Source organism: Lampris incognitus, chromosome 2 (assembly GCF_029633865.1).
Source record: "Lampris incognitus isolate fLamInc1 chromosome 2, fLamInc1.hap2, whole genome shotgun sequence".
Lineage (NCBI taxonomy): Eukaryota > Metazoa > Chordata > Actinopteri > Lampriformes > Lampridae > Lampris > Lampris incognitus.
In genome coordinates this window covers 148,667,041-148,694,540 of record NC_079212.1, presented here as the reverse complement: position 1 = coordinate 148,694,540, position 27,500 = coordinate 148,667,041, and the positions used below count along the sequence as shown (strand labels likewise).

The 27,500-nt window shown below is 44.6% G+C and overlaps 1 protein-coding gene across 4 annotated transcripts in view; it reads left to right on the top strand.

Annotated features, from left to right (window-relative positions):
* Window positions 1-27,500, top strand: part of stab1 (stabilin 1) — a 280,261-nt gene that overhangs the window by 1,905 nt on the left and 250,856 nt on the right. For all 4 annotated transcript variants that reach the window (XM_056273194.1, XM_056273192.1, XM_056273193.1 and 1 more), the window contains 3 exons: window positions 1,273-1,409; window positions 13,249-13,364; window positions 22,672-22,757. In XM_056273194.1, coding sequence (XP_056129169.1) covers window positions 1,303-1,409; window positions 13,249-13,364; window positions 22,672-22,757 — 309 coding nt within the window. In that variant the 5' untranslated portion in view covers window positions 1,273-1,302. The remainder of the gene's footprint in view (window positions 1-1,272; window positions 1,410-13,248; window positions 13,365-22,671; window positions 22,758-27,500) is intronic.

The following is a 27,500-nucleotide window of genomic DNA, read 5'->3' as shown; positions in this document are numbered from 1 at the left end:
CAGAGGACGACCTGGGATGACCCCCAAGGTTGGAAAAGCCTGGGGTTCGAACCCAAAACCTTCTTGCTGTGAGGCGACAGCGCTAACCACTGCGCCGCCGTGCCGCCCTTTGCACTTGCATTTGCAAATCCTTGGCATGTTGTTGAGCATTGTCCTCCATCACCACCCTCAGCTCTCCATCATCCATGAACATGAACCCACATCAGTCACATGGAAACTGACCCTTGATAGTAATGCCTTGTATTTACATGGTGCTTTGTCTAGACACCCAAAGTGCTTCACAGTGAAGGAGGAAACTCACCTCAACCACCACCAATGTGTAGCACCACCCAGGTGATGCACGTCAGAACGCTTGCCACGCATCAGCTTGAGGTGGAGAGGGAGGAATCACGGAGCCAGTTACATGGGGGGTGATTAGGTGGCCAGGTGGAGAGAGCAGGTTGGGAATGTTGCCAGGACACCGGGGGACCCCCTCCTCTTGGTGATAAGTGCCGTGGGATCTTTAATGACCACAGTGAGTCAGGACCTCGGTTTAACGTCTCATCTGAAGGACGGCATCTCCCACAGCACAGTGTCCCCGTCACTGCACTGGGGCACTGGGATTGTTATAAGGACCGGAGGAAAGACTGCCCCCTACTGGCCGTCACTGCACTGGGGCATTGAGATTTGATATTTGTTGTGTTTATTAGGACCAGAGGGAAGACTGCAAGTCTCCCGTCCTTAAATATGGTCCGTAAATGAAAAACCATTGTCAGATGTTTCCTCTTTGGTTGCAGCACTGACACAAAATGACAAAACGTCACTTGTAGAGATATTTTGTGTATTAATGAAACACGAAGATAATGATAAGCTGGGATCTGTGCCGTTACTACAGCGGTGGGATTCAATCAATCTGTCGTGGGAGTTCAAGTCATCAAAAGGCGGCGCCATGTTCAAAATAGAGCAAGTGGTAAAATGAGGCGCTAACGCCCTTTATGAATCAGGAAAACGTCCATCGCCTCTTCAGTACCCTCTGCTGTGTTGTTACCCCTGATGCTGAGCTTTATCAAAAGCCCAAATTGAATTTGAATAAAATAATCACTAACACGTCCTAAATATCAGCACAGCTTTAATCGAGCAAAGAACAAAACGTCCTTTATCAGCAAAATCCTTCATTACCTGAGTACATTTACACATGTACGGGGAACTTGGTTTCTTCGTTTTATTCTACTGTAAGTGATCTGTGTTAGATCTGGATATGATGTGTTGATGTGATCCTGTGTGTGACCTCAGGGTTCTGCTGCTCGTTGTGATGAGATCCAGATGTTGTCACACCACACGCCATGCACCTCCTGCAGCGCCTCCCTCTCAGTACACTGTCCTCAGGGCTTCACCAAGGTCTCCTCCGGCACCGGAAACAACAACTGCAGGTAACTCACCCGTTAACATGTTACAATGACAACAGCCACCTGCAGGTAACTCACCTGTTAGCATGTTACAATGACAACAGCCACCTGCAGGTAACTCACCTGTTAGCATGTTACAATGACAACAGCCACCTGCAGGTAACTCACCCGTTAGCATGTTACAATGACAACAGCCACCTGCAGGTAACTCACCCGTTAACATGTTACAATGACAACAGCCAACTGCAGGTAACTCACCTGTTAACATGTTACAATGACAACAGCCACCTGCAGGTAACTCACCCGTTAACATGTTACAATGACAACAGCCACCTGCAGGTAACTCACCCGTTAACATGTTACAATGACAACAGCCACCTGCAGATAACTCACCTGTTAACATGCTACAATGACAACAGCCATCTGCAGGTAACTCACCTGTTAACATGTTACAATGACAACAGCCACCTGCAGGTAACTCACCCGTTAGCATGTTACAATGACAACAGCCACCTGCAGGTAACTCACCTGTTAGCATGTTACAATGACAACAGCCACCTGCAGGTAACTCACCTGTTAGCATGTTACAATGACAACAGCCACCTGCAGGTAACTCACCTGTTAGCATGTTACAATGACAACAGCCACCTGCAGGTAACTCACCTGTTAACATGTTACAATGACAACAGCCCCCTGCAGGTAACTCACCTCTTAGCATGTTACAATGACAACAGCCACCTGCAGGTAACTCACCTGTTAGCATGTTACAATGACAACAGCCACCTGCAGGTAACTCACCTGTTAGCATGTTACAATGACAACAGCCACCTGCAGGTAACTCACCCGTTAGCATGTTACAATGACAACAGCCACCTGCAGGTAACTCACCCGTTAGCATGTTACAATGACAACAGCCACCTGCAGGTAACTCACCTGTTAACATGTTACAATGACAACAGTCACCTGCAGGTAACTCACCCGTTAGCATGTTACAATGACAACAGCCACCTGCAGGTAACTCACCCGTTAGCATGTTACAATGACAACAGCCACCTGCAGGTAACTCACCCGTTAGCATGTTACAATGACAACAGCCACCTGCAGGTAACTCACCTCTTAGCATGTTACAATGACAACAGCCACCTGCAGGTAACTCACCTCTTAGCATGTTACAATGACAACAGCCACCTGCAGGTAACTCACCCGTTAGCATGTTACAATGACAACAGCCACCTGCAGGTAACTCACCCGTTAGCATGTTACAATGACAACAGCCACCTGCAGGTAACTCACCTCTTAGCATGTTACAATGACAACAGCCACCTGCAGGTAACTCACCTCTTAGCATGTTACAATGACAACAGCCACCTGCAGGTAACTCACCCGTTAGCATGTTACAATGACAACAGCCAACTGCAGGTAACTCACCCGTTAGTATGTTAAAAATGACAACAGTCACCTGCAAGTAACTCACCTCTTAGCATGTTACAATGACAACAGCCACCTGCAGTTAACTCACCTGTTAACATGTTACAATGACAACAGCCACCTGCAGGTAACTCACCTCTTAGCATGTTACAATGACAACAGCCACCTGCAGGTAACTCACCTCTTAGCATGTTACAATGACAACAGCCACCTGCAGGTAACTCACCCGTTAGCATGTTACAATGACAACAGCCACCTGCAGGTAACTCACCCGTTAGCATGTTACAATGACAACAGCCACCTGCAGGTAACTCACCTCTTAGCATGTTACAATGACAACAGCCACCTGCAGGTAACTCACCTGTTAACATGTTACAATGACAACAGTCACCTGCAGGTAACTCACCTCTTAGCATGTTACAATGACAACAGCCACATGCAGGTAACTCACCTCTTAGCATGTTACAATGACAACAGCCACCTGCAGGTAACTCACCTGTTAACATGTTACAATGACAACAGCCACCTGCAGGTAACTCACCCGTTAGCATGTTACAATGACAACAGCCACCTGCAGGTAACTCACCTGTTAACATGTTACAATGACAACAGCCACCTGCAGGTAACTCACCTCTTAGCATGTTACAATGACAACAGCCACCTGCAGGTAACTCACCCGTTAGCATGTTACAATGACAACAGCCACCTGCAGGTAACTCATCCGTTAGCATGTTACAATGACAACAGCCACCTGCAGGTAACTCACCTCTTAGCATGTTACAATGACAACAGTCACCTGCAGGTAACTCACCTCTTAGCATGTTACAATGACAACAGCCACCTGCAGGTAACTCACCTGTTAACATGTTACAATGACAACAGCCAACTGCAGGTAACTCACCTGTTAACATGTTACAATGACAACAGTCACCTGCAGGTAACTCACCTCTTAGCATGTTACAATGACAACAGCCACCTGCAGTTAACTCACCTCTTAGCATGTTACAATGACAACAGCCACCTGCAGGTAACTCACCTCTTAGCATGTTACAATGACAACAGCCACCTGCAGGTAACTCACCTGTTAACATGTTACAATGACAACAGTCACCTGCAGGTAACTCACCTGTTAACATGTTACAATGACAACAGCCACCTGCAGGTAACTCACCCGTTAGCATGTTACAATGACAACAGCCACCTGCAGGTAACTCACCCGTTAGCATGTTACAATGACAACAGCCACCTGCAGGTAACTCACCTGTTAACATGTTACAATGACAACAGCCACCTGCAGGTAACTCACCTGTTAACATGTTACAATGACAACAGCCACCTGCAGGTAACTCACCCGTTAGTATGTTAAAAATGACAACAGTCACCTGCAGGTAACTCACCTCTTAGCATGTTACAATGACAACAGCCACCTGCAGGTAACTCACCTGTTAGCATGTTACAATGACAACAGCCACCTGCAGGTAACTCACCTGTTAACATGTTACAATGACAACAGCCACCTGCAGGTAACTCACCCGTTAGCATGTTACAATGACAACAGCCACCTGCAGGTAACTCACCTGTTAACATGTTACAATGACAACAGCCACCTGCAGGTAACTCACCTCTTAGCATGTTACAATGACAACAGCCACCTGCAGGTAACTCACCTGTTAGCATGTTACAATGACAACAGCCACCTGCAGGTAACTCACCCGTTAGCATGTTACAATGACAACAGCCACCTGCAGGTAACTCACCTCTTAGCATGTTACAATGACAACAGTCACCTGCAGGTAACTCACCTCTTAGCATGTTACAATGACAACAGCCACCTGCAGGTAACTCACCTCTTAGCATGTTACAATGACAACAGCCACCTGCAGGTAACTCACCTGTTAACATGTTACAATGACAACAGTCACCTGCAGGTAACTCACCTGTTAGCATGTTACAATGACAACAGCCACCTGCAGGTAACTCACCTCTTAGCATGTTACAATGACAACAGCCACCTGCAGGTAACTCACCCGTTAGCATGTTACAATGACAACAGCCACCTGCAGGTAACTCACCTGTTAACATGTTACAATGACAACAGCCACCTGCAGGTAACTCACCTGTTAGCATGTTACAATGACAAGAGCCACCTGCAGGTAACTCACCCGTTAGCATGTTACAATGACAACAGCCACCTGCAGGTAACTCACCTGTTAACATGTTACAATGACAACAGCCACCTGCAGGTAACTCACCCGTTAGCATGTTACAATGACAACAGCCACCTGCAGGTAACTCACCTCTTAACATGTTACAATGACAACAGCCACCTGCAGGTAACTCACCTCTTAGCATGTTACAATGACAACAGCCACCTGCACGTAACTCACCTGTTAGCATGTTACAATGACAACAGCCACCTGCAGGTAACTCACCCGTTAGCATGTTACAATGACAACAGCCACCTGCAGGTAACTCACCTCTTAGCATGTTACAATGACAACAGTCACCTGCAGGTAACTCACCTCTTAGCATGTTACAATGACAACAGCCACCTGCAGGTAACTCGCCTCTTAGCATGTTACAATGACAACAGCCACCTGCAGGTAACTCACCTGTTAACATGTTACAATGACAACAGTCACCTGCAGGTAACTCACCTCTTAGCATGTTACAATGACAACAGCCACCTGCAGGTAACTCACCTGTTAACATGTTACAATGACAACAGCCACCTGCAGGTAACTCACCCGTTAGCATGTTACAATGACAACAGCCACCTGCAGGTAACTCATCCGTTAGCATGTTACAATGACAACAGCCACCTGCAGGTAACTCACCTGTTAACATGTTACAATGACAACAGCCACCTGCAGGTAACTCACCTCTTAGCATGTTACAATGACAACAGCCACCTGCAGGTAACTCACCTGTTAGCATGTTACAATGACAACAGCCACCTGCAGGTAACTCACCCGTTAGCATGTTACAATGACAACAGCCACCTGCAGGTAACTCACCCGTTAGCATGTTACAATGACAACAGCCACCTGCAGGTAACTCACCTGTTAGCATGTTACAATGACAACAGCCACCTGCAGGTAACTCACCCGTTAGCATGTTACAATGACAACAGCCACCTGCAGGTAACTCACCTGTTAGCATGTTACAATGACAACAGCCACCTGCAGGTAACTCACCTGTTAGCATGTTACAATGACAACAGCCACCTGCAGGTAACTCACCCGTTAACATGTTACAATGACAACAGCCACCTGCAGGTAACTCACCCGTTAGCATGTTACAATGACAACAGCCACCTGCAGGTAACTCACCCGTTAGCATGTTACAATGACAACAGCCACCTGCAGGTAACTCACCTGTTAGCATGTTACAATGACAACAGCCACCTGCAGGTAACTCACCCGTTAGCATGTTACAATGACAACAGCCACCTGCAGGTAACTCACCTCTTAGCATGTTACAATGACAACAGCCACCTGCAGGTAACTCACCTCTTAGCATGTTACAATGACAACAGCCCCCTGCAGGTAACTCACCCGTTAGCATGTTACAATGACAACAGCCACCTGCAGGTAACTCACCCGTTAGCATGTTACAATGACAACAGCCACCTGCAGGTAACTCACCCGTTAGCATGTTACAATGACAACAGCCACCTGCAGGTAACTCACCTGTTAGCATGTTACAATGACAACAGCCACCTGCAGGTAACTCACCTGTTAACATGTTACAATGACAACAGCCACCTGCAGGTAACTCACCTCTTAGCATTTTACAATGACAACAGCCACCTGCAGGTAACTCACCTCTTAGCATGTTACAATGACAACAGCCACCTGCAGGTAACTCACCCGTTAGTATGTTACAATGACAACAGCCACCTGCAGGTAACTCACCCGTTAGTATGTTACAATGACAACAGCCACCTGCAGGTAACTCACCCGTTAGTATGTTACAATGACAACAGCCACCTGAAGGTAACTCACCCGTTAGCATGTTACAATGACAACAGCCACCTGCAGGTAATTCACCCGTTAACATGTTACAATGACAACAGCCACCTGCAGGTAACTCACCCGTTAGCATGTTACAATGACAACAGCCAACTGCAGGTAACTCACCCGTTAGTATGTTAAAAATGACAACAGTCACCTGCAGGTAACTCACCTCTTAGCATGTTACAATGACAACAGCCACCTGCAGGTAACTCACCTGTTAACATGTTACAATGACAACAGCCACCTGCAGGTAACTCACCTCTTAGCATGTTACAATGACAACAGCCACCTGCAGGTAACTCACCCGTTAGCATGTTACAATGACAACAGCCAACTGCAGGTAACTCACCCGTTAGTATGTTAAAAATGACAACAGTCACCTGCAAGTAACTCACCTCTTAGCATGTTACAATGACAACAGCCACCTGCAGTTAACTCACCTGTTAACATGTTACAATGACAACAGCCACCTGCAGGTAACTCACCTCTTAGCATGTTACAATGACAACAGCCACCTGCAGGTAACTCACCTCTTAGCATGTTACAATGACAACAGCCACCTGCAGGTAACTCACCCGTTAGCATGTTACAATGACAACAGCCACCTGCAGGTAACTCACCCGTTAGCATGTTACAATGACAACAGCCACCTGCAGGTAACTCACCTGTTAACATGTTACAATGACAACAGTCACCTGCAGGTAACTCACCTCTTAGCATGTTACAATGACAACAGCCACATGCAGGTAACTCACCTCTTAGCATGTTACAATGACAACAGCCACCTGCAGGTAACTCACCTGTTAACATGTTACAATGACAACAGCCACCTGCAGGTAACTCACCCGTTAGCATGTTACAATGACAACAGTCACCTGCAGGTAACTCACCTCTTAGCATGTTACAATGACAACAGCCACCTGCAGGTAACTCACCTGTTAACATGTTACAATGACAACAGCCACCTGCAGGTAACTCACCTGTTAACATGTTACAATGACAACAGCCACCTGCAGGTAACTCACCTCTTAGCATGTTACAATGACAACAGCCACCTGCAGGTAACTCACCTGTTAGCATGTTACAATGACAACAGCCACCTGCAGGTAACTCACCCGTTAGCATGTTACAATGACAACAGCCACCTGCAGGTAACTCACCTCTTAGCATGTTACAATGACAACAGTCACCTGCAGGTAACTCACCTCTTAGCATGTTACAATGACAACAGCCACCTGCAGGTAACTCACCTGTTAACATGTTACAATGACAACAGCCAACTGCAGGTAACTCACCTGTTAACATGTTACAATGACAACAGTCACCTGCAGGTAACTCACCTCTTAGCATGTTACAATGACAACAGCCACCTGCAGTTAACTCACCTCTTAGCATGTTACAATGACAACAGCCACCTGCAGGTAACTCACCTCTTAGCATGTTACAATGACAACAGCCACCTGCAGGTAACTCACCTGTTAACATGTTACAATGACAACAGTCACCTGCAGGTAACTCACCTGTTAACATGTTACAATGACAACAGCCACCTGCAGGTAACTCACCTGTTAACATGTTACAATGACAACAGTCACCTGCAGGTAACTCACCCGTTAACATGTTACAATGACAACAGTCACCTGCAGGTAACTCACCCGTTAGCATGTTACAATGACAACAGCCACCTGCAGGTAACTCACCCGTTAGCATGTTACAATGACAACAGCCACCTGCAGGTAACTCACCCGTTAGCATGTTACAATGACAACAGCCACCTGCAGGTAACTCACCTGTTAACATGTTACAATGACAACAGCCACCTGCAGGTAACTCACCTGTTAACATGTTACAATGACAACAGCCACCTGCAGGTAACTCACCCGTTAGTATGTTAAAAATGACAACAGTCACCTGCAGGTAACTCACCTCTTAGCATGTTACAATGACAACAGCCACCTGCAGGTAACTCACCTGTTAGCATGTTACAATGACAACAGCCACCTGCAGGTAACTCACCTGTTAACATGTTACAATGACAACAGCCACCTGCAGGTAACTCACCCGTTAGCATGTTACAATGACAACAGCCACCTGCAGGTAACTCACCTGTTAACATGTTACAATGACAACAGCCACCTGCAGGTAACTCACCTCTTAGCATGTTACAATGACAACAGCCACCTGCAGGTAACTCACCTGTTAGCATGTTACAATGACAACAGCCACCTGCAGGTAACTCACCCGTTAGCATGTTACAATGACAAGAGCCACCTGCAGGTAACTCACCTCTTAGCATGTTACAATGACAACAGTCACCTGCAGGTAACTCACCTCTTAGCATGTTACAATGACAACAGCCACCTGCAGGTAACTCACCTCTTAGCATGTTACAATGACAACAGCCACCTGCAGGTAACTCACCTGTTAACATGTTACAATGACAACAGTCACCTGCAGGTAACTCACCTGTTAGCATGTTACAATGACAACAGCCACCTGCAGGTAACTCACCTCTTAGCATGTTACAATGACAACAGCCACCTGCAGGTAACTCACCCGTTAGCATGTTACAATGACAACAGCCACCTGCAGGTAACTCACCTGTTAACATGTTACAATGACAACAGCCACCTGCAGGTAACTCACCTGTTAGCATGTTACAATGACAACAGCCACCTGCAGGTAACTCACCCGTTAGCATGTTACAATGACAACAGCCACCTGCAGGTAACTCACCTGTTAACATGTTACAATGACAACAGCCACCTGCAGGTAACTCACCCGTTAGCATGTTACAATGACAACAGCCACCTGCAGGTAACTCACCTCTTAACATGTTACAATGACAACAGCCACCTGCAGGTAACTCACCTCTTAGCATGTTACAATGACAACAGCCACCTGCAGGTAACTCACCTGTTAGCATGTTACAATGACAACAGCCACCTGCAGGTAACTCACCCGTTAGCATGTTACAATGACAACAGCCACCTGCAGGTAACTCACCTCTTAGCATGTTACAATGACAACAGTCACCTGCAGGTAACTCACCTCTTAGCATGTTACAATGACAACAGCCACCTGCAGGTAACTCGCCTCTTAGCATGTTACAATGACAACAGCCACCTGCAGGTAACTCACCTGTTAACATGTTACAATGACAACAGTCACCTGCAGGTAACTCACCTCTTAGCATGTTACAATGACAACAGCCACCTGCAGGTAACTCACCTGTTAACATGTTACAATGACAACAGCCACCTGCAGGTAACTCACCCGTTAGCATGTTACAATGACAACAGCCACCTGCAGGTAACTCATCCGTTAGCATGTTACAATGACAACAGCCACCTGCAGGTAACTCACCTGTTAGCATGTTACAATGACAACAGCCACCTGCAGGTAACTCACCCGTTAGCATGTTACAATGACAACAGCCACCTGCAGGTAACTCACCCGTTAGCATGTTACAATGACAACAGCCACCTGCAGGTAACTCACCCGTTAGCATGTTACAATGACAACAGCCACCTGCAGGTAACTCACCCGTTAGCATGTTACAATGACAACAGCCACCTGCAGGTAACTCACCTGTTAGCATGTTACAATGACAACAGCCACCTGCAGGTAACTCACCCGTTAGCATGTTACAATGACAACAGCCACCTGCAGGTAACTCACCTCTTAGCATGTTACAATGACAACAGCCACCTGCAGGTAACTCACCTGTTAGCATGTTACAATGACAACAGCCACCTGCAGGTAACTCACCTGTTAGCATGTTACAATGACAACAGCCACCTGCAGGTAACTCACCCGTTAACATGTTACAATGACAACAGCCACCTGCAGGTAACTCACCCGTTAACATGTTACAATGACAACAGCCACCTGCAGGTAACTCACCCGTTAGCATGTTACAATGACAACAGCCACCTGCAGGTAACTCACCCGTTAGCATGTTACAATGACAACAGCCACCTGCAGGTAACTCACCTCTTAGCATGTTACAATGACAACAGCCACCTGCAGGTAACTCACCCGTTAGCATGTTACAATGACAACAGCCACCTGCAGGTAACTCACCTGTTAACATGTTACAATGACAACAGCCACCTGCAGGTAACTCACCTCTTAGCATGTTACAATGACAACAGCCCCCTGCAGGTAACTCACCCGTTAGCATGTTACAATGACAACAGCCACCTGCAGGTAACTCACCCGTTAGCATGTTACAATGACAACAGCCACCTGCAGGTAACTCACCCGTTAGCATGTTACAATGACAACAGCCACCTGCAGGTAACTCACCTGTTAGCATGTTACAATGACAACAGCCACCTGCAGGTAACTCACCTGTTAACATGTTACAATGACAACAGCCACCTGCAGGTAACTCACCTCTTAGCATTTTACAATGACAACAGCCACCTGAAGGTAACTCACCCGTTAGCATGTTACAATGACAACAGCCACCTGCAGGTAATTCACCCGTTAACATGTTACAATGACAACAGCCACCTGCAGGTAACTCACCCGTTAGCATGTTACAATGACAACAGCCAACTGCAGGTAACTCACCCGTTAGTATGTTAAAAATGACAACAGTCACCTGCAGGTAACTCACCTCTTAGCATGTTACAATGACAACAGCCACCTGCAGGTAACTCACCTGTTAACATGTTACAATGACAACAGCCACCTGCAGGTAACTCACCTGTTAACATGTTACAATGACAACAGCCACCTGCAGGTAACTCACCCGTTAGCATGTTACAATGACAACAGCCACCTGCAGGTAACTCATCCGTTAGCATGTTACAATGACAACAGTCACCTGCAGGTAACTCACCTCTTAGCATGTTACAATGACAACAGCCACCTGCAGGTAACTCACCCGTTAGCATGTTACAATTACAACAGCCACCTGCAGGTAACTCACCCGTTAGCATGTTACAATGACAACAGCCAGCTGCAGGTAACTCACCCGTTAGCATGTTACAATGACAACAGCCACCTGCAGGTAACTCACCTGTTAGCATGTTACAATGACAACAGCCACCTGCAGGTAACTCACCCGTTAGCATGTTACAATGACAACAGCCACCTGCAGGTAACTCACCCGTTAGCATGTTACAATGACAACAGCCACCTGCAGGTAACTCACCTGTTAACATGTTACAATGACAACAGCCACCTGCAGGTAACTCACCTCTTAGCATGTTACAATGACAACAGTCACCTGCAGGTAACTCACCTGTTAGCATGTTACAATGACAACAGCCACCTGCAGGTAACTCACCTGTTAACATGTTACAATGACAACAGTCACCTGCAGGTAACTCACCTGTTAGCATGTTACAATGACAACAGTCACCTGCAGGTAACTCACCTGTTAACATGTTACAATGACAACAGTCACCTGCAGGTAACTCACCTGTTAACATGTTACAATGACAACAGCCACCTGCAGGTAACTCACCTGTTAACATGTTACAATGACAACAGTCACCTGCAGGTAACTCACCCGTTAACATGTTACAATGACAACAGCCACCTGCAGGTAACTCACCCGTTAACATGTTACAATGACAACAGTCACCTGCAGGTAACTCACCCGTTAGCATGTTACAATGACAACAGCCACCTGCAGGTAACTCACCCGTTAACATGTTACAATGACAACAGCCACCTGCAGGTAACTCACCCGTTAGCATGTTACAATGACAACAGCCACCTGCAGGTAACTCACCCGTTAGCATGTTACAATGACAACAACCACCTGCAGGTAACTCACCCGTTAGCATGTTACAATGACAACAGCCACCTGCAGGTATAACTCACCTTTAAACTCATGTAGTAGCAACAGCAGGGCGTTAGATGGCGCTTAACAACAGTAGTAAGATCAGAGTTAGCTTGACTTACTCTAGATATTGACACAACTCTACTCACATGACGTCCAGCCTGTAAAAAACATGGCGACATAGAAGCGCAGTAAAGACCAGAGAACATGGTGTAGTGTGGCTTCCTTGCTGGAGAAACCTGGGTTTTTAGAGTCTGTAAGCAGATGCTGCTGCTTCCTCAGCTCTCATTTGCAAGAAAGTAAATCAAGGCAGGCAGGACTGCATCAGACTGGGGAAGGTGGTTCCCACGGTGGTTTAGAAACACTGAGATGTGAGTAAACTTCATGTTATACTAAATCACACAACAATAGCCCTCTCCGTAATGTGTGTTGAATCACACAAGCTGGTTCATGAATAGAGTTGTTCCTCACAAAATGTCCGTGGAGAGGTGTGAAGGTTCATCTGTACTGTCTGTTGTGAGACTGTGGAATGACGTGATGACGTCACTGGTGGTGTGGCGGACTGTGACGTACGTGACTGTGTGGAGGAACTAATGTGGGCGTGACTCTGCAGTTACGTGGTGGAGATAGGAGGGAGGAGTGTGGAGCTTCAGGGATGCAGCCACATCTGTGTGAAGAAGGTCCCTAAACTGCACTGCTGCACCAACCACTGGGGGCCGCTCTGCCTGCGTGAGGACCACACACACACACACACACACACACACACACACACACACACACACACACACACACACAGACACACACACACGCACACACAGACACACACACACACACACACACACACCATTTTCTAGCCTTGTCTTTGTAGTTATTAGTGGGTTTTACACATGACTACAGGACAGGCCAACATTAGCGTCGGTCCTGTGTGATGTAGCCTGTCCACCAGCTGACGGGTGTGTGGGTGGAGCAGCTGACCTTTACCAGCTGAACACTGACACCATATCCAGTCAAGTTCACCGTATGGCACGTCAGCATGTGTGATCCAGGTAGTCACGAAGCTTGCTTCATCGACCCGTTTCTGAAACGAACAGAATGGAAATGAATCCTGTCCTCTTCTTGACTGTTGCTGCCATATGGTCAGTGTGTGTGTGTGTGTGTGTGTGTGTGTGTGTGTGTGTGTGTGTGTGTGCGCTAACAGGATGATTGTGTTGTTCGAACAGAATCCTGGTCGGTGAGTCTGGCGACCTTCTGCACGCGCAGTTTGAAAAATATCAACTCTTCTGTATTTATACTTGTTGATAAACTGAAAGACGTAGCACAGGTTGAGGTGTCTGAATGAGGTCACCCCCGCCCGACTACGTCCTGACCCTGGTCGGTGGAGAAGCACGCCAGGCTGTTTCTAAAGTCAGAGGCCAGGCCTTCGCAGCATCTGACGGGGTTATTATTCTGCATGCACGCACACTCGTCCCACCATCGCACGACGCATGGGGTGTCTCACATGCCTGATGTTGCTCTTAAAGTCCTTTCCAGAATCCGTTTCTTGGTTCCTCTCTTCTCTTTCTTCAGTTTTTCTTCTTTTCCAGTTCTTCTGGTGGTAGATCAGTTTCACTCTCATCTTCATCAGAGTGAATCATCAAGATTACTGAAGCAGACCACTGATACTCGGTGCCCCCGACTGCAGGGCTAGCCAGACGACCCGCGAGGAGCTGACGGGATATAGTGCCAGAGGCTGCGGTGAGGTCAAGGAGGCTGAGGATAGAGAGTAGACCACTGGATATGGCAACCTTCAGGGAAGAGGAGCTGACGGGATATAGTGCCAGAGGCTGCGGTGAGGTCAAGGAGGCTGAGGATAGAGAGTAGACCACTGGATATGGCAACCTTCAGGGAAGAGGAGCTGACGGGATATAGTGCCAGAGGCTGCGGTGAGGTCAAGGAGGCTGAGGATAGAGAGTAGACCACTGGATATGGCAACCTTCAGGGAAGAGGAGCTGATGGGATATAGTGCCAGAGGCTGCGGTGAGGTCAAGGAGGCTGAGGATAGAGAGTAGACCACTGGATATGGCAACCTTCAGGGAAGAGGAGCTGACGGGATATAGTGCCAGAGGCTACGGTGAGGTCAAGGAGGCTGAGGATAGAGAGTAGACCACTGGATATGGCAACCTTCAGGGAAGAGGAGCTGACGGGATATAGTGCCAGAGGCTGCGGTGAGGTCAAGGAGGCTGAGGATAGAGAGTAGACCACTGGATATGGCAACCTTCAGGGAAGAGGAGCTGACGGGATATAGTGCCAGAGGCTGCAGAGAGGTCAAGGAGGCTGAGGATAGAGAGTAGACCACTGGATATGGCAACCCTCAGGGAAGAGGAGCTGACGGGATATAGTGCCAGAGGCTGCGGTGAGGTCAAGGAGGCTGAGGATAGAGAGTAGACCACTGGATATGGCAACCTTCAGGGAAGAGGAGCTGACGGGATATAGTGCCAGAGGCTGCAGAGAGGTCAAGGAGGCTGAGGATAGAGAGTAGACCACTGGATATGGCAACCTTCAGGGAAGAGGAGCTGATGGGATATAGTGCCAGAGGCTGTGGTGAGGTCAAGGAGGCTGAGGATAGAGAGTAGACCACTGGATATGGCAACCTTCAGGGAAGAGGAGCTGACGGGATATAGTGCCAGAGACTGCGGTGAGGTCAAGGAGGCTGAGGATAGAGAGTAGACCACTGGATATGGCAACCCTCAGGGAAGAGGAGCTGACGGGATATAGTGCCAGAGGCTGCGGTGAGGTCAAGGAGGCTGAGGATAGAGAGTAGACCACTGGATATGGCAACCTTCAGGGAAGAGGAGCTGACGGGATATAGTGCCAGAGGCTGCGGTGAGGTCAAGGAGGCTGAGGATAGAGAGTAGACCACTGGGGGCCAGCTGCACGAAGGAGGTCGTGGGTGATCTTAACAGAGCTGTTTCTGTGTTATGTCTGGGAAGAAAGCCAGCTTGTAATTGCTCCAAGAGATTATTGTTAGAAAGGGAGATCTGGGAGGATCTCTTTCTTGTGCTTTTACTTTAGCACTGGTTTTGCTCTTAGATGCTTGTTTCGATGCACTTAGGACCTCTGATGACCAGTAGTTCTCCTGGTTTCCTACGTTAAATGATGCTCTTATTGTAAGTGGCTTTGGATAAAAGTGTCGGCTAAATGACTGGAATGTCATGTCATCTGGAGTTGAGATGCAACTACCCTCTCCAGGATTTTGGAGATGAATGGTAAATTGGGAATAGGCCGGCAGTTGTTTTGGTCAGTAGAATGTAAGTTAAGTTTTTTTTCAGAATTGGTCTGATATGGCAACCTTCAGGGAAGAGGAGCTGCACCAGTAGACAGAGAGGAGGAGGTGATGATGGAGGTTATCAGGGAAATGATAGAGGACAGGACTGTTTTAACTAGGGTTGTGGGAATTGGATCCAGGTGACATGTGGAGGTGCTGGACTTAGTAATAAGTTCAGAAATGGGATTCTCAGTTGGAAGACTGAAGTCACATAGGACAGTGGACAGTGCAAAGCCTCTCAAGGCACTGACCTATAGCCTTGAGCTGATGTAGTAGTTCAGGGCAGTACCAGGGAGCAGTATGGGCAAATAAGACAACCTGTGTTTTCAGAGGGCTCAGCAGTGTGCTGGCATGTGATGTTGAACGCACTACAGCTCAGAAAGGTTTCAGATGTGGAAAGTTACAGTTCCTGCATACATACTTCCTACATACATACTGTCTACACACATACTGCCTACCTTCATACTGCCTACATACATACTGTCTACACACATACTGCCTACATACATACTGCCTACATACATACTGTCTGCATACATACTGCCTACATACATACTGTATACATACATACTGCCTACATACATACTATATACATACATACTGCCTACATACATACTGTATACATACATACTGTCTGCATACATACTGCCTACATACATACTGTCTATGTTTATACTGTCTGCATACATACTGTCTACATACATACTGCCTACATACATACTGCCTACATACATACTGCCTACCTTCATACTGCCTACATACATACTGTCTATGTTTATACTGTCTGCATACATACTGTATACATACATACTGCCTACATACATACTGTATACATACATACTGCCTACATACATACTGTATACATACATACTGTCTGCATACATACTGCCTACATACATACTGTCTATGTTTATACTGTCTGCATACATACTGTCTACATACATACTGTCTACATACATACTGTCTGCATATATACTGTCTACACACATACTGCCTACATACATACTGTATACATACATACTGTCTGCATACATACTGCCTACATACATACTGTCTACATACATACTGTCTACACACATACTGTCTGCATACATACTGTCTGCATACATACTGCCTACATACATACTGTCTGCATACATACTGTCTACCTTCATACTGCCTACATACATACTGTCTATGTTTATACTGTCTGCATACATACTGTCTACCTTCATACTGTCTACATACATACTGCCTATGTTTATATTGTCTGCATACATACTGTCTACCTTCATACTGTCTACATACATACTGCCTATGTTTATACTGTCTACATACATACTGTCTACATACATACTGTCTATGTTTATACTGTCTGCATACATACTGTCTACCTTCATACTGTCTACATACATACTGTCTATGTTTATACTGTCTGCATACATACTGTCTACCTTCATACTGTCTACATACATACTGTCTATGTTTATACTGTCTGCATACATACTGTCTACCTTCATACTGTCTACATACATACTGTCTACATACATACTGTCTACCTTCATACTGTCTACATACATACTGTCTATGTTTATACTGTCTACATACATACTGTCTATGTTTATACTGTCTGCATACATACTGTCTACCTTCATACTGTCTACATACATACTGTCTACCTTCATACTGTCTACATACATACTGTCTATGTTTATACTGTCTGCATACATACTGTCTACCTTCATACTGTCTACATACATACTGCCTATGTTTATACTGTCTACATACATACTGTCTACATACATACTGCCTATGTTTATACTGTCTACATACATACTGTCTACATACATACTGTCTATGTTTATACTGTCTACATACATACTGTCTGCATACATACTGTCTATGTTTATACTGTCTACATACATACTGTCTACATACATACTGTCTATGTTTATACTGTCTACATACATACTGTCTACATACATACTGTCTATGTTTATACTGTCTACATACATACTGTCTGCATACATACTGTCTACCTTCATACTGTCTACATACATACTGCCTATGTTTATACTGTCTACATACATACTGTCTACATACATACTGCCTATGTTTATACTGTCTACATACATACTGTCTACATACATACTGTCTATGTTTATACTGTCTACATACATACTGTCTATGTTTATACTGTCTACATACATACTGTCTACATACATACTGTCTATGTTTATACTGTCTACATATATACTGTCTATGTTTATACTGTCTACATACATACTGTCTACATACATAATGTCTATGTTTATACTGTCTACATACATACTGTCTATGTTTATACTGTCTGCATACATACTGTCTACCTTCATACTGTCTACATACATACTGTCTGCATACATACTGTATACATACATACTGTCTATGTTTATACTGTCTGCATACATACTGTCTACACACATACTGCCTACATACATACTGTCTACATACATACTGTCTGCATACATACTGTCTACCTTCATACTGTCTACATACATACTGTCTATGTTTATACTGTCTGCATAATACTGTCTACCTTCATACTGTCTACATACATACTGCCTATGTTTATACAGTCTACATACATACTGTCTACATACATACTGCCTATGTTTATACTGTCTACATACATACTGTCTATGTTTATACTGTCTACATACATACTGTCTGCATACATACTGTCTATGTTTATACTGTCTACATACATACTGTCTACATACATACTGTCTATGTTTATACTGTCTACATACATACTGTCTATGTTTATACTGTCTACATACATACTGTCTGCATACATACTGTCTACCTTCATACTGTCTACATACATACTGCCTATGTTTATACTGTCTACATACATACTGTCTACATACATACTGCCTATGTTTATACTGTCTACATACATACTGTCTACATACATACGGTCTATGTTTATACTGTCTACATACATACTGTCTATGTTTATACTGTCTACATACATACTGTCTACATACATACTGTCTATGTTTATACTGTCTACATATATACTGTCTATGTTTATACTGTCTACATACATACTGTCTACATACATACTGTCTATGTTTATACTGTCTACATACATACTGTCTATGTTTATACTGTCTGCATACATACTGTCTACCTTCATACTGTCTACATACATACTGTCTGCATACATACTGTATACATACATACTGTCTATGTTTATACTGTCTGCATACATACTGTCTACACACATACTGCCTACATACATACTGTCTACATACATACTGTCTGCATACATACTGTCTACATACATACTGTCTATGTTTATACTGTCTGCATACATACTGTCTACCTTCATACTGTCTACATACATACTGTCTATGTTTATACTGTCTGCATACATACTGTCTACCTTCATACTGTCTACATACATACTGCCTATGTTTATACTGTCTACATACATACTGTCTACATACATACTGCCTATGTTTATACTGTCTACATACATACTGTCTACATACATACTGTCTATGTTTATACTGTCTACATACATACTGTCTGCATACATACTGTCTATGTTTATACTGTCTACATACATACTGTCTATGTATATACTGTCTACATACATACTGTCTATGTTTATACTGTCTACATACATACTGTCTGCATACATACTGTCTACCTTCATACTGTCTACATACATACTGCCTATGTTTATACTGTCTACATACATACTGTCTACATACATACTGCCTATGTTTATACTGTCTACATACATACTGACTACATACATACTGTCTATGTTTATACTGTCTACATACATACTGTCTATGTTTATACTGTCTACATACATACTGTCTACATGCATACTGTCTATGTTTATACTGTCTACATATATACTGTCTATGTTTATACTGTCTACATACATACTGTCTACATACATACTGCCTATGTTTATACTGTCTGCATACATACTGTCTACCTTCATACTGTCTACATACATACTGTCTATGTTTATACTGTCTGGATACATACTGTCTACCTTCATACTGTCTGCATACATACTGTCTACCTTCATACTGTCTACATACATACTGTCTACATACATACTGTCTATGTTTATACTGTCTGCATACATACTGTCTACCTTCATACTGTCTACATACATACTGTCTATGTTTATACTGTCTGCATACATACTGTCTACCTTCATACTGTCTACATACATACTGTCTACATACATACTGTCTACCTTCATACTGTCTACATACATACTGTCTATGTTTATACTGTCTACATACATACTGTCTATGTTTATACTGTCTGCATACATACTGTCTACCTTCATACTGTCTACATACATACTGTCTACCTTCATACTGTCTACATACATACTGTCTACATACATACTGTCTATGTTTATACTGTCTACATACATACTGTCTACATACATACTGTCTATGTTTATACTGTCTACATACATACTGTCTATGTTTATACTGTCTGCATACATACTGTCTACCTTCATACTGTCTACATACATACTGTCTGCATACATACTGTATACATACATACTGTCTATGTTTATACTGTCTGCATACATACTGTCTACACACATACTGCCTACATACATACTGTCTACATACATACTGTCTGCATACATACTGTCTACCTTCATACTGTCTACATACATACTGTCTACCTTCATACTGTCTACATACATACTGTCTATGTTTATACTGTCTGCATACATACTGTCTACCTTCATACTGTCTACATACATACTGCCTATGTTTATACTGTCTACATACATACTGTCTACATACATACTGCCTATGTTTATACTGTCTACATACATACTGTCTACATACATACTGTCTATGTTTATACTGTCTACATACATACTGTCTGCATACATACTGTCTATGTTTATACTGTCTACATACATACTGTCTACATACATACTGTCTATGTTTATACTGTCTACATACATACTGTCTACATACATACTGTCTATGTTTATACTGTCTACATACATACTGTCTGCATACATACTGTCTACCTTCATACTGTCTACATACATACTGCCTATGTTTATACTGTCTACATACATACTGTCTACATACATACTGCCTATGTTTATACTGTCTACATACATACTGTCTACATACATACTGTCTATGTTTATACTGTCTACATACATACTGTCTATGTTTATACTGTCTACATACATACTGTCTACATACATACTGTCTATGTTTATACTGTCTACATATATACTGTCTATGTTTATACTGTCTACATACATACTGTCTACATACATACTGTCTATGTTTATACTGTCTACATACATACTGTCTATGTTTATACTGTCTGCATACATACTGTCTACCTTCATACTGTCTACATACATACTGTCTGCATACATACTGTATACATACATACTGTCTATGTTTATACTGTCTGCATACATACTGTCTACACACATACTGCCTACATACATACTGTCTACATACATACTGTCTGCATACATACTGTCTACATACATACTGTCTATGTTTATACTGTCTGCATACATACTGTCTACCTTCATACTGTCTACATACATACTGTCTATGTTTATACTGTCTGCATACATACTGTCTACCTTCATACTGTCTACATACATACTGCCTATGTTTATACTGTCTACATACATACTGTCTACATACACACTGCCTATGTTTATACTGTCTACATACATACTGTCTACATACATACTGTCTATGTTTATACTGTCTACATACATACTGTCTGCATACATACTGTCTATGTTTATACTGTCTACATACATACTGTCTATGTATATACTGTCTACATACATACTGTCTACATACATACTGTCTATGTTTATACTGTCTACATACATACTGTCTGCATACATACTGTCTACCTTCATACTGTCTACATACATACTGCCTATGTTTATACTGTCTACATACATACTGTCTACATACATACTGCCTATGTTTATACTGTCTACATACATACTGACTACATACATACTGTCTATGTTTATACTGTCTACATACATACTGTCTATGTTTATACTGTCTACATACATACTGTCTACATGCATACTGTCTATGTTTATACTGTCTACATATATACTGTCTATGTTTATACTGTCTACATACATACTGTCTACATACATACTGTCTATGTTTATACTGTCTACATACATACTGTCTATGTTTATACTGTCTGCATACATACTGTCTACCTTCATACTGTCTACATACATACTGTCTGCATACATACTGTATACATACATACTGTCTATGTTTATACTGTCTGCATACATACTGTCTATGTTTATACTGTCTGCATACATACTGTCTACCTTCATACTGTCTACATACATACTGTCTGCATACATACTGTATACATACATACTGTCTATGTTTATACTGTCTACATACATACTGTCTATGTTTATACTGTCTGCATACATACTGTCTACCTTCATACTGTCTACATACATACTGTCTGCATACATACTGTATACATACATACTGTCTATGTTTATACTGTCTGCATACATACTGCCTACATACATACTGTCTACATACATACTGTCTGCATACATACTGTATACATACATACTGTCTACCTTCATACTGTCTACATACATACTGTCTGCATACATACTGTATACATGTATACTGTCTAAAGGACTCTGTCTTTCTACAGCTTGTCCCAGCTGGTCAGGTAAAACCTGTAATTTCCACGGAAGGTGTCAAGAAGGAATTCTGGGTAATGGAACCTGTGTCTGTGACGTATGTATCCTACCTACCTGTCTGTTTGCCCTCACTGAAAAAACAACCTGTCTGTCTCTCATTTATAACCAGATCTGTCAGTCTGCTAGAATTAAAAACATAGAACCTTTCTTTCTGCTAGACAGGCTTTGTAAGAACTGTCTGTCTGTATATCTGTCTGTCTGTGTGTATTGCTCTCTGTCTGTCTGTCTCTTTTCTGTCAAATTCAAATTCAAAAGTGCTTTATTGGCATGACAAATAGGCACTTGTATTGCCACAACAGTCACTACAAACAGAAACAAAAAATCAGAACATATACCCAACATGTACTGTAGATTCGCCCTGACATGCTGAAGGCTCTGGACATTGCTGAGCTGTCTTGGTTGACACGCCTCTTCAGTATCACGTGGTGGTTGGGGACAGTACCTATGGAGTGGCAGACTGGGGTGGAGGTTCCCATATTCAAAAAAGGGGACCGAAGGGTGTGCTCTAATTATCGGGGCATCACATTGCTCAGCCTCCCTGGGAAAGTCTACTCTAGGGTGCTGGAAAGGAGGCTCCGACCGATTGTCGAAGCTCAGATCCAGGAGGAACAATGCGATTCTGTCCTGGCCGTAGAACAACGGACCAACTCTTCACCCTTGCGGAGGGGCTGAGGGGGGCATGGGAGTTTCACCAGCCAGTCCACATCTGTTTTGTGGATTTGGAGAAGGCTTATGATCTTGTACCCCGGGGCACTCTGTGGGGGGTACTGCGGGAGTATGGGGTATCGGGGCAGTTGTTATAAGCCATCCAGTCCTTGTATAACCAAAGTGAGAGCTGTGTCCACATTCCTGGCACAAAGTCAAACACGTTTTTGGTGGGTGTCAGACTCCGCCAAGGTTGTCCCTTGTCTCCGATTCTGTTTGTGATATTCATGGACAGGATCTCAAGGTGCAGTCTAGGTGAGGAATGTGTCCGTTTTGGGAACCTCAGATCTGCATCTCTGCTCTTCGCAGATGATGTGGTTTTGTTGGCTTCATCAGAACGTGACCTCCGGCGCACACTGGGGCGGTTTGCAGCTGAGTGTGAAATGGCCGGGTTGAGAGTCAGCACCTCTAAGTCTGAGGCCATGGTTCTCTACTGGAAAATGGTGGATTGCTGCCTCCGGGTTGGGGATGAGTTGCTGCCCCAAGTGAAGGAGTTCAAGTATCTCGGGGTCTTGTTCACGAGTGAGGGTAGGATGGAGCGGGAGATTGACAGACAGATTGGTGCAGCATCAGCAGTAATGTGAACGTTGTACCGGACCGTTGTGGTGAAGAAGGAGCTGAGCCAGAAGGCAAAGCTCTCAATTTACCAGTCAGTCTTCGTTCCAACCCTCACCTGTGGTCATGAGCTTTGGGTAGTGGCCAAAAGGGTGAGATCGTGGATACAAGCGGCTGAAATGAGTTTCCTCCGTAGGGTGTCTGGGCTCAGCCTTAGAGATAGGGTGAGGAGCTCGGACATCCGGAGGAGCTTGTAATAGAGCCGCTGCTCCTTCGCATCGAAAGGAGCCAGTTGAGTTGGTTCAGGCATCAGATTAGGATGCCTCCTGGGCACCTTGCTTTGGAGGTTTACGGGCATGTCCAACTGGGAGGAGACCCTGGGGTAGACCCAGAACTCGCTGGAGGGACTACATGTCCAATCTGGCCAGGGAACGTCTTGGGATCCCCCAGGAGGAGCTGGAGGGCGTTGCTGGGGAGAGGGACGTCTGGAGTGCCCTACTTAGTTTGCTGCCACCGCTACCTGACCCCGAAAAAGCAGCTGAAGATGAGATGAGATGAGATGAGATGAGATGAGATGAGATGAGATGAGATGAGATGAGATGAGATGATGGCCTGGTGGCCTGTCCAGGGGGTCTCCCCACCTGCCGCCCAATGACTGCTGGGATAGGCTCCAGCATCCCCGCGACCCTGACAGCAAGATAAGCGGTTTGGATAATGGATGGATGGATGTCTCTAATAATGTCAATGTGTCTTCAGTGTAATAAGGAGATTCATAAGGGGAGATACATATTGCACAGAGGAAGAGATCTTTTTGTGGGTTGAAGATTTCTTTCCTAATTTTCAGCCAGCTATGATATTTGCCTGTTTTCTGATGTGTCTGTCCAATTTTGATTTGTACCACATTACCAAACCTCCCGAGTTTCTTCCCTGCTGTACAGTGGTGAATTTTTGTGGAAATACTGCTATTCCTTTATAGTCTGGAGGACAGTGAGTGATTTTGTCTTCTTTATGCCATGTTTCTAGTAATATCAGTATAGCCACACCTTTAATGTCCTGAAACTCTCTATTTGTACATTTCAGCCCAAAAGCTGATGAGCTCAGGCCCTGAATATTCCAAGTACTAATGGAAAGGGAGGCCATAGTAACAAATATTAACAATTAAATGTCGACAATGAGATAAACCTTTCAGAACATAAAAGAGTAACAATACATGGTCAATAGATACATTAATCAATCTTTTTTTCGTGATAGTCTTAAATGAAGTTAGAGCAGATAATAATAATAATAATAATAATAATAATAATAAATCAATCTTATATAGCGCTTTTCTAGTACTCAAACTTGCTTTACAATAAATGGAGTGAAACAAGACGACAGATGAACATAATAGACATACAGGGGTGGATGGGAAGGGGGACTACGAGAGGGAGAAGCGGCAGCCACAGACAACGCCAGCAGTACTCTCCGACTTGGACAGATATAAAGGGAAAGAAAAACAAACATCATAAATCACAGATGCAGGTCAAGCACTCAGTCCCCAGCCTGCCCCAGACCAGGGGTGTATGAGCGGACGGGGGGGGGGGCACGAGAAGGCAATGGAGAAAGGGTGTGTCTTGAGACGGGATTGGAAGAGTGGGAGGGATTCTGAGTCTCTAATGATTTGGGGAAGTGAGTTCAGATGTACTGGAGCAGCTGTTTGATCTCACCCAACTGAAGTGACTCTTGTCCTTTCAGCTCCTCTGCATAGCTGTGCTCCAGTTTGGGGGGCTCTCTGTTGGGCTGAGTTGCGATGGGTTCAGTTGGTAGCTGGAGATGGTGGTCCGGCCAGGTGGAGGAGGGGTAGTGGGTTGGAGGGTGGTGGGGTGTTTTGTATGGAGGGTAGGGGTCTGGTCTGGCAAGGGGGTGGGGGTGGTGATAGGCAGGTCCTGAGGGCCAGTGGACTGGTCTGGAGGGGGTGTGGACTGGTCTTGGAGGCGGGAGGTCTGCTCCGAACGGGGGTTGGGAGGGGTGGTGGGCTGGTCCTATTGGATGGGGGTCTTGGCCTGCTCTGGATGTGGTAGGCTTCTGGGCTCTTTTAGGCTGAGGTGCTGGGTACTGGGGGTGATGTGTTGGTCTTGAATAGTGGACTGGGTGTTGTGGCTTGGCTGGTCTGTTGATCATGGTGCTGATGTATAGGTGAATATCTCTCTCTGGGTGGTTATACACTGGTGTATTCCTATGGGGGGGGGCATGGCTGGGGGCTAGGGTGTCCATGTGTTGTGGGGAGCTGTCTCCCTAGTGCTGTGTCTTTCAGTGTTTTTGCAAACTCCCTCACTACGTTCTTGCTTAAATAGTGGTGGTCATACAGGTCCTGTGTTGAGATGTTGGAGTGGTGGGCCAGATGAACATTGGGGAGACACACACAGCTTCTGGAGATACCAGCATCCACTCTCTGGATTGTTGTTGGGTGTAAGTCTTTGCGAGGGAGAAGGGTGGAGATAGTGATTCTAGAGTTGGGGAAAAGATTGGTTGCTTTGTTTGCCAGCCTGTTGATGAGGTTTCCTACTTGCTGTTGTTCAGATCTTAAATCGTTGGTGCCCGTGTGTATTATAATGTGAGCTGGTGTGCCAAACTCGGGGTCGGAGAGATGACACAAGGCATCTTGTATTCTTGGACTCCAGATTTTGGATACTCTCTGTCCAGGGAATAATATCTGTTCTTTGAGAAATTTGCCATTGGAGTCAATCAGGATGGCCACCTTAGCTTGTTTATCTAGCTTAGCTGGTGTAGGTGAGGTTTTTTCCTAGGAGGGGGCAGGGGCTGAGCGTGTGCTGGGTTCAGGTGGTGGAGCAGGATTTGTCTTTGCAGGGGCAGATAAGGTCTGTTGGCTGCTGGGCTGCGAGGTCGGTGGCAGGTCAGAGCTCTGTGAAGGGTCTGGGGTGGGAGGGGATACGTTTTAAGAGTTTCAATTATTTCATCTCTTAGGTAGAGCTCCTCCCTGAGTAAGTTCCCTCTTCATTTTACTCCGCATTTCTGTTATGTCTTTTCTCAGTGTGTCTTTAAATTCTGTGAGCCCGTTCTGTAGCTTTTCTTTGTCTTGGATCAGACTTTTAACCTCTTTTTATTTCCTGCACTGACGCTTTCATCTGGTTCTTTGCTTGGCTGAGCTGGTCCTTACGACCATCAGTGTGAGGGTTGCTGGCTGACAGCTTCCCACTTTTCCTCTTAGCTCCGCTACCTCTACCTGTATCAGGAAAACAGGCGCTGTTCCTTAGTTGGGTCACTGCAGCCTCTAGACCACGGCTTCTGGGGAGGAATGCGGACAAATGTGTGATGGCATTGACAGAGGGGGCCTGATCGGTGGAAGGTGGTTTCAGAGCCTCTGTGTTGGATGTGAACTTTGGTGTTTCAAAGGCTTGGCGAATGTTTTCTTTTTCACTTTCTGATGGTTTTTTAATTGAATTGAACACATTGTCAGAGGAACTGAGCACAGCTTGGTTACCCTGCACCACGATTGTGCCATTTTGGTATTCATGGTGAA